This window comes from Ostrea edulis, chromosome 6, assembly GCF_947568905.1.
Source record: "Ostrea edulis chromosome 6, xbOstEdul1.1, whole genome shotgun sequence".
In the NCBI taxonomy this organism is placed as follows: Eukaryota; Metazoa; Mollusca; class Bivalvia; order Ostreida; family Ostreidae; genus Ostrea; species Ostrea edulis.
This window is the reverse complement of record NC_079169.1, coordinates 71980149-71989597: the sequence shown is the minus strand read 5'-3', so window position 1 is coordinate 71989597 and position 9449 is coordinate 71980149. Positions and strand designations below refer to the sequence as shown.

At 36.0% G+C, this 9449-nt stretch overlaps 1 protein-coding gene across 2 annotated transcripts in view; it reads right to left on the bottom strand.

Moving 5' to 3' along the window:
• Window positions 1-3577: 3577 nt before the first annotated feature.
• LOC125683507 (peroxisomal leader peptide-processing protease-like) overlaps window positions 3578-9449 on the bottom strand; it is a 28687-nt gene continuing 22815 nt past the window's right edge. For both annotated transcript variants that reach the window (XM_048924738.2, XM_048924737.2), the window contains exons 9-10: window positions 8859-8936; window positions 3578-8281 (exon numbers count right to left, since the gene is read on the bottom strand). In XM_048924738.2, coding sequence (XP_048780695.2) covers window positions 8256-8281; window positions 8859-8936 — 104 coding nt within the window. In that variant the 3' untranslated portion in view covers window positions 3578-8255. The remainder of the gene's footprint in view (window positions 8282-8858; window positions 8937-9449) is intronic.

Genomic DNA, 9449 nt, shown 5'->3' with positions numbered 1-9449 from the left:
CACAAAGCCGGAGGACCTGATAATATTAAACCTGTGATCTTAAAAGAACTTGCAACAGAGTTGTCACCAATACTCACAATTATCTTCAGGAAATCACTAAAAAGTGGAGATGTACCAACAGACTGGAGATATGCACGTATAACACCTGCATTCAAGAAAGGCCAACGTTACCTACCATTAAACTATAGACCAATATCATTAACATGTGTATGTTGTAAACTTATGAAGCACATTGTCACCATTCACATAATGCGATATGCAGAGGAGCACAACATCCTATACCCATTACAACATGGCTTCAGAAGCGAACAATCATGCGAAACACAGCTCCTAGAATGCATCGATGACATCACCAAAAACCTGGACAACGGAAAACAAACGGACCTTTTGATTCTTGACTTCTCCAAACATTTCGATAAAGTTTCCCATAGCTTTTTGTTCCACAAACTTCATCATTATGACATCAGAGGCAATTAACACTCTGCACTGGATAGAGGGATTTCTCAACAACAGAAAGCAGGTAGTCGTGGTGGATGGGGAACTATCAGATGAGGCCGAAGTTTTATCTGGCGTCCCACAAGGCTCAGTACTTGGACCTAGTCTTTTCCTTTTCTACATAAACGACATAGCATGAACCCTCAACTCTACTGTACGACTATTCGCTAATGATACCATTGCCTATCTAACTATAAATTCGGAAAACGACTGCAAAATTCTTCAAAATGATATTGATAAATTAGCATCGTGGGAACAAAATTGGAAAATGGAATTTCATCCAGATAAATGCACAGTACTTACAACTTCAAAAAGAAACAAACTACATCCTACAAATACCGCTTACATAACCATGTCCTCGCACACGAAACATCGACTAAGTATCTAGGCTGTACGCTAACTGCAGATCTTAACTGGGGAACCCACATCAACAACATCTGTAATAAAGCCTATACAGAACACTAGGATTCCTCAGAGAAAACATACATATCTCATCAAGGAGCATCAAAGAGAAAGCATATAAATCACTCGTCAGACCTCAACTGGAGTACTCAGCTACTGTGTGGGACCCATACCAACATGGACACATAGACCAGCTAGAAAAAGTACAAAGAAGAGCGGCCAGATATGTGACAGGCAGACACAGAAATAGATCCAGAGTAGGCCACATGATAGAACAATTGCAGTGGCCAAGTCTACAACAACGCAGAAAGGAATCACGAATGGCTATGATGTACAAGATCATCAACAATAAAGTAGCTATAGACCAACAGAAGTACTTCAGCAAGCCTACCAGAACACCACGGCATTCACAACACCATACACTCGCATTACCATCAGCGAGGAAGGACTGCAGGAAATGGTCATTCTTCATTAACACGGTACGGGACTGGAACAACCTGCCTCCGGATATCACCTCAGCAGCATCACTTGAGATGTTCAAATCTCAAGTGAACAATCTTTTCCACCACTAAATAGACTGTTTTTACCCTGTTTTTAACCACATGCGTACACTCACAAACTGGCAAAATATTCAATGAGTTGAAGGAGGCCAGCAATTGGAAGAAGAAGAAGTACAATGTATGTATATTAGATCAAGACCAGTCACTGACTGAATGTATTAAAGCATACCTCTAGTCAAAGTTTGTTTTGTATTAAATACTTATCTGATCATTAAAAACCCAGTCCAGCAAAAATCACGTTTGTAGGATTTGTTGTTTAGCTAAAATTTATTGAAATAACAAACCCCAGTGCAAGTAACCTGATGCTCGGCAGTTTCTGCTGTTATATATCACGGATGTGATCAACAGCAGCAACAGTCTCTGTCGCTCTACAAACTAAACGGCATACTATAAAACCTGGCCTGGCCCCATTGACCTGGATTGGCCTTAAAATTGGAAAATTGGCCTCTAATTATGCTCCATCCAAAATTTTGGCCTGGCCTCAAAAGTTAGCCTGGCCTCAAATTTGGTCTCTAAAATTTTTGTTGACCTCAACCAAAAAAAAAATTTTTAATTCAAAATTTTGATTGATTTCATTGATTTATTATTGGTTTTAGTTTTTCAAAGTCATAGCAGATAGGTGGTATGTTTCTGTTGTTTTGTAAATGTGCACTTTAAAATAATCATGAACTACCACCAATCTGATTGATTTATTGAAAATCTATTGATCAGTTAATCAATCATTTTCTTTTCCCTTGATTTATATCTGTACGTACTAGTACACACTAAAACAGATTGCACAACTAATGAAACAATTGGCATATTGATTTTTTTCCCAGAATTATGATTGATTTCATTGATTTATTATTGGTTATAGTTTTTCAAAGTTGTAGAAATAAAATGATTATGTACATTAGAATAAACATGAACTACTACCAATGTGATTGATTTTATTGACTATCCATTGATTAGTTTATTGACAAAATTATTTGCCTTTCCCTTCTTAACTTATGTACTAGTACATCAAAAAGTATACTGATGAAATGATTGATTTAATGATATTTTTTGTATTCGATAGAATTCAATTTGATATCAATTTACAAATTATAAAAGTATTACAATTGTGTTGTCATTATGATGAATTCAATTTTAAGATCAGCGCACATTCAGAACAGAGCATGTGGTCTTAATGTTTTCAATGTGCAGATACCACACATTTAGTGTTACTTGTTTAATTTCCAAAGCATGATAAATGACATTTTCAAAAAATCAAAATAAACACAGTGAAATGTTTGCTAGCATAATGATAATAGCCAATGAACTAAGGATTTTAGATTTGTATTTTAGTGTTCATTTATCTATACTTTACCCTGAATGAACAATGTAGATTAAAACGGATATGATGTATTATAAATATTTCTTTCTTTATTTCATAATAAATTTTTAATACTCATTGTAAAAGTGACAAGTTCCCATGCTATGAAGGCCTGCCCTGTCAGGATAAAGGGAATATCTATCACCATATTAAAAGATAGTGATGAAAACTTTTGCTGAAGTTGGAAATTCCATTATACAGAAACAATGGAGCAGTCCAACATTTGCAAATAGGGTGTGTTTGATACAACAGAAAATTTTGATAAGTAACTCATTTTATGATTGTGCCTAAACTAAATAAGGTATACAAAACTGTCTGTCTGAATTTTCAAAATTGTGATTTTTTTTTTCTGGTTTTGTGATAAAGCAACAGTAACACAGAACTAATTACAATTATTACATTGAATCTGTCCACATTCTTCTTATTTTATATCAAAGCCTGCATTAATTAGTTAGCAAATGCTTCATCATTAAACTAGTGTGAATTTGTTTTTTAAATTCATTATCAATAAGTGAAGTGGATAATTAGTAAAATGAGAGTTTTCAATCTGCATATTTACAAATCAACACAAACATATCAATTTTGAAAATTCAAAACCAATAATAAAACAATGAAATCAATCATAATTCAGAAAAAACCAATAAGCCAATAATTTCATTAGTTCGGTATACTTTTTTTGCTGTGTAATAGTGCATAAGTTAGGAAGGGGAAAATTGTTTAATCAATAAATTGATCAACATATATTCAATAAAATCAATCAGATTGGTGGTAGTTCATGATTATTTTAATGTGCACATTCACAAAACAACAGAAATATATCATTCATGTTCAACAATTTTGAAAATACAAAACCAATAATAAATCAATCATTATTCTGAAGAAATAAATCAATACGCCAAATGTTTCATTAGTTGTGTATACATTTTTGGAGTGTACTAGTACATACAAATATGAAGGGAAAAGAAAATGATTTAATCAATAAACTGATCAATAGATATTCAATAAAATCAATCAGATTGGTGATAGTTCATGATTATTTTAAAGTGCACATTTACAAAACAACAGAAACATATCATTTATCTGCTACATGACTGAAAAACTTAAACCAATAATAAATCAATGAATTCGATCAAAATTTTGAATAAAAATATTTTTTTTGGTTGAGGCCAAAAATATTTTTAGAGGCCAGGCCAACTTTTGAGGCCAGGCCAAAATTTGGGATGGAGCATAATTAGAGTCCAAAATTGGGGCCAGGCCAATTTTGAGGCCAGGCCAGGCCAGGTTTTATAGTATGCCGGGTGTCCCTGCACTATTTTCCATTTAAGAAAGAACCAGATCTTGTACCAAAATGGACTGCCTTTATTAGACTCAAGAGAAAATGGTTTGGAGGGGCCCTCCAGTCTGTGTGAATTACATTCTGAGGGGCCCTCCAGTCTGTGTGAATAACATTCTGAGGCACCCTCCAGTCTGTGTGAATTACATTCTGAGGGGCCCTCCATTCTGTGTGAATTACATTCTGAGGGACCCTCCAGTCTGTGTGAATTACATTCTGAGGGGCCCTCCATTCTGTGTGAATTACATTCTGAGGGGCCCTCCCGTGTGTGAATTACATTGAGGTGCCCTCCAGACACTCTAGTCTGTGTGAATTACATTCTGAGGAGCCCTCCAGTGAATTACATTCTGAGGGGCCCTCCAGTCTTTGTGAATTACATTTTGATGATTCCAGTTATCCATTTGAATACTAATTCAAAAAATCACAGGGAATTCCAGTGATGTACAAAATCTTAAATCCTGGGTCAGTTCTAACAACACACCACCCCGGTGTTTTGGGAAAGGGGACAAAATGTGATCATAGCTTTGACGAAGAGGAGGATGAGTCCAAGCAGGTACAAGAAAAAAGGCAGAAAACGGTGAGGAAGGGCTTTTGTAAAATGGGAAAATTTTCGAGAAAGTAGTTTTAGTTTGTCCACATTGAGCGAATAACATGTTGAAATTATGAAAAAATTATGAATGCATTGTGGAAAGCATGTGGAGTACCCTTCCATAAACTGGTCTCACACTTGATATAATGATGAAAAGTAGGAAGTGGAAAGTTCCTTATCATTCCTTATTCCAAAGGTCACAGTCATTGATCTTCTGTCCATTTCTGTAGAATACCTTTTTCTGTTTCAGTCTTACACTTTCAAATAGATGCATCAAAAGTCACTATCAGTAACTGAATATAGAACAAGAGCAACGTCAACATGGCATAACACGCCCGTAGATTTTGCTCAAGGGAAACATATTTCAGTGGGATTCATATTTTAGTGAAGTTATCACTGTCCTCTGTGAGCTAATTCATTATTATGCTTGTAGAAATGGATATCAAGATATAAAGAGGGATAGCCTTAGAATGCGCTACTTCATAAATATGCTAACGGTTCGGTTTGTATCCTGCCCACAAGGTTTTCCTAATAAGTGATATTGTGACCTTGACCTTTGACCTTGAAAAACAATAGGCACCTTCCTCTCATCATGATGATCAAATATACCAAGTTATAATATCCTGGAGCTTACGGTTCGGTTTGTATCCTGCCCACAAGGTTTTCCTAAAATGTGATACTACGACCTAGACCTTTGACCTTGAAAAACAATAGGCATCTTCCTCTTACCATGGTGATCAAATATACCAAGTTATAATATCCTGGAGCTTACGGTTCGGTTTGTATCCTGCCCACAAGGTTTTCCTAATAAGTTATACTACGACCTTGACCTTTGACCTTGAAAAACAATAGGCACCTTCCTCTCACCATGATGATCAAATATACCAAGTCATAATATCCTGGAGCTTACGGTTCGGTTTGTATCCTGCCCACAAGGTTTTCCTAATAAGTGATACTACGACCTTGACCTTTGACCTTGAAACACAATAGGCACCTTCCTCTCATCACGATGATCAAATATACCAAGTTATAATATCCTGGAGCTTACGGTTCGGTTTGTATCCTGCCCACAAGGTTTTCCTAATAAGTGATACTACGACCTCGACCTTTGACCTTGAAACACAATAGGCACCTTCCTCTCATCATGATGATCAAATATACCAAGTTATAATATCCTGGAGCTTACGGTTCGGTTTGTATCCTGCCCACAAGGTTTTCCTAAAAAGTGATACTACGACCTTGACCTTTGACCTTGAAAAACAATAGGCGTCTTCCTCTCATCATGGTGATCAAATGTACCAAGTTATAATATCCTGGAGCTTACGGTTCGGTTTGTATCCTGCCCACAAGGTTTTCCTAATAAGTGATACTACGACCTTGACCTTTGACCTTGAAAAACAACAGGCGTCTTCCTCTCATCATGGTGATCAAATGTACCAAGTTGTAAAGTCCTAGGGCTTATGGTTCAGTCTGTATCCTGCCCACAAGGTTCGGACAGACAGACAGATGGACGACGCCATACCATAATACGTCCCGTCTTCGACGGGCGTATAAAAATTGCTGTGGACCAATAGAAATGACGGTATTTGAATTTTTATGCCTCATACATTGTATGTGGGGAAAAGAGCCTTTTGGTTTCTGAGTCAATAAAGTAAATAGGACATGGTCACAATCAGTAATAGTCTTTAAAAATGTTGGTTTCAAATACAATGAAAAGAAAAACATTTTATATTCTATAAAATGTAATGAAATTCATAATCTTAGCTATAGGATACACCTTTATCTTGGAGTTATTCCACAGAGGTTTTGATATGAATGTATTTTGTTATACATTTACAATGGGATTTGACACCATTTCTTAAAACTTATTGTCTTCTCCAAGAACCTGCTACACAAAGATATACATGTATTTACATTCCAATGGAATAAACAGATCTTCACATCCAAGTGACCTTGACAATACAACATAGCTGCAGGATCCTGACACTGTCCGAGGACAATAACGTATAGAAGTTTGAAGTGAGGAGAGCAAGTCACAGCTTTGATACAGTTGCAACATCTAAAAGTTCTATGACCTTGATATACTTTGGTGTACTAAAACTACCAATCACTACAAGCCAGGGGAGCAAACATATAGCATGGACAACAGCTCAGTTTATAGTACTGATTAACAACAAACTACCGTGCACTGTAAGAATTAATAGGAACGAAATTCTGCTACTTCTCAGTTGCTATGCAGCTTGGTTTCCATAGTTAAGAATCATTGAAAAATGTTTTCGAGGCATTTTGAATATCTGTTGCATTTTTGTGTATCAATATAGAATACCATGACCATTTTAGACATGGTATTTAAAACAATCTAGGATATCAAAAGTCAATCTGTAAATTGGAAAAATGATAAACATAAAGAACAATAGGTTCATCAGCAGTATGGAATATACTGATTAAAGTCTCAAGACGTTTTGCTCTTTTTTTGTAACAAAACAATTGTTAAATGAAATTGAGTGCAAAAGAAATTTTGTGAGCTCCCTCAGCCCTCTACCTCATGTAGGGCAATAGTTTGGTCCTCTGGACCCAAATGCATAAAAGTCAGTAAAATTTAAATGACAGTTAATATCCAGTTAGTAACACTACATGAATATCAATGAGTTGATGGGAATTACCTGTTTGTTGAATCAAAAGATGTTTGTACAACTGGTCCCAGATTTCCAGACCTGATTGATTTATTGTTTTTGCGTCTTGTTGAGAATTTTCATTCATATTCATTATTGAGACTTCACCAGCTGTAGGTGAAGTACCACAAATTTAGACCTATGCTTAGCACTCAGGGCTGTAGCAGTGAGGGTTCTTTATCGTGCCAATGGCTGCCATGACACGGGACCTCAATTTTTAAGGTCATATCCAAAAGACCCGTGATTCTCACTTCTAAATGCCAAGCATTTGTTGAAGGAGCAATCACGTCTTGGGTTTGACGCAGCCATGGCATGAGTAGGGCTCAAACTCACAATCTCCCAGTCATAAAGCAAACACACTAATGACTGAGCTACTGCAACTAGTTTGTCCAGACCTAAATATCATGAATGATGTTGAGAAGCTATTGGGAACATGAATGAAATGTAACTATGGTGATAGTTTGATGACATATCAAAATTGACACACACACAGTTTAAGCTAGGGTTTTCTTTTGTTTTCACAGTTTTATCTTGCTCATCATCAATACATGTATTTCTTTCTACAACAAAAATGATGTCTTTCTCATGTAATGGCAAACCACTGACAATACTCTACACATATTGCTTGACAAACTGGTTTTCATATTCAATATAAAACTATAATTATCAAATTATCTAGCCAATTAAAAAACAATTTATCACAGTGATGCTAAGATTGTCAAGAAATTGTTCATAAATTCAATCAAAATGCCACTCCTTCTCTTCAAGTCTTGCATTTTTTCATCCCCTCAGACATACTTCTACACAGTGAATGTACATTATTCACAGTCCATTATCCGTGTACAGTTTGTTAAAGCCTGCTGGGAATCAGGTACCCTGAAATGAATTTTCATATTCATTTTACTACAAAAGTGCTCTGAAAAATCGAAGCAATGGATCCAAATGCTTACCCGAGTTATATTGCCTAACAGTGGGCTGTAAACCTCCTACTTACAAATTCAATACACTTAATGTTCAGTTTAAAAAAGAACGTCTATATCAGTGAAGTAGGGATTTAAATCAATTCAGGAAGTTTAAATCAATTCAGGAAGTAATCAAACTTTATGCGGGCCATAGCAGAGTGATGTCAGAACGGTTCAGAACCTGTGATAAACCATAATAAAGAGGCAGGTGAAAAATGTTTTTACAATCTGGAAGCCATAATGACTGGCAGAAACAATTCCCAGAAAACATGACATCTCTGCTAATAACTGCAATACTCGTATAACCATCATAGCCTAACAGATGGACAGAAACACAAAATAAACTTAGATTAGAAAACATCTCAGCCCTTGGCTCAGGTGAGCTTAAAAATAGACAATCTGAAGAGTGTCCAGTTTGTTTTTGAAAACATCAACAATTTCAGAGACAATCAGTACTGCTAATTTAAGAAATCCCATATCTGTTTGTCTACCTGCTTCTTTGGTTTCCAGGGTCCAGAGTCCTTTGATTAATGGGTCTTTTATTTGCAGATGCTCCAAAACACTTAGATCTGAGCAAATCAGAAAAAATGAATTTCTATCAAAACCATTACAAGAGGCCCATGAGCCACATCACTAACCTGAGTCATCTTGACTCTGCAGTTGTTCAGCTGTTGTGATTTATAAAAGATTTAATTTCAATCTTTATTTCCATTCACAATTTTAACCCATATTGTGGCCCCAAGCTAGCTCTATAGGGTCATAACATAACTGAACACAAGAGGCCTGTGAGCCACATTGCTCACCTGAGTCACTTTTGCCTTCCATTTTTCAGCTGTTGTGATTCTTAAGAATTTTTTATCAATCTTTATTCCAATGAAAAATTCTGACCCCATATTGTGGCCCCAACCTAGCCCCAAAGGATCACATCATAACTAAAAATGAATTCATACAATAAAGAGTTGCCTCAACACCTCAATAAAACCATCTTGCTGTTCTGGATAAAATCAAGGTCACAAGGTCATAGTATTGGTATGATATGAAAGACCTTTTCCATAAGAAATCTATATCTAAAACATGAAGCT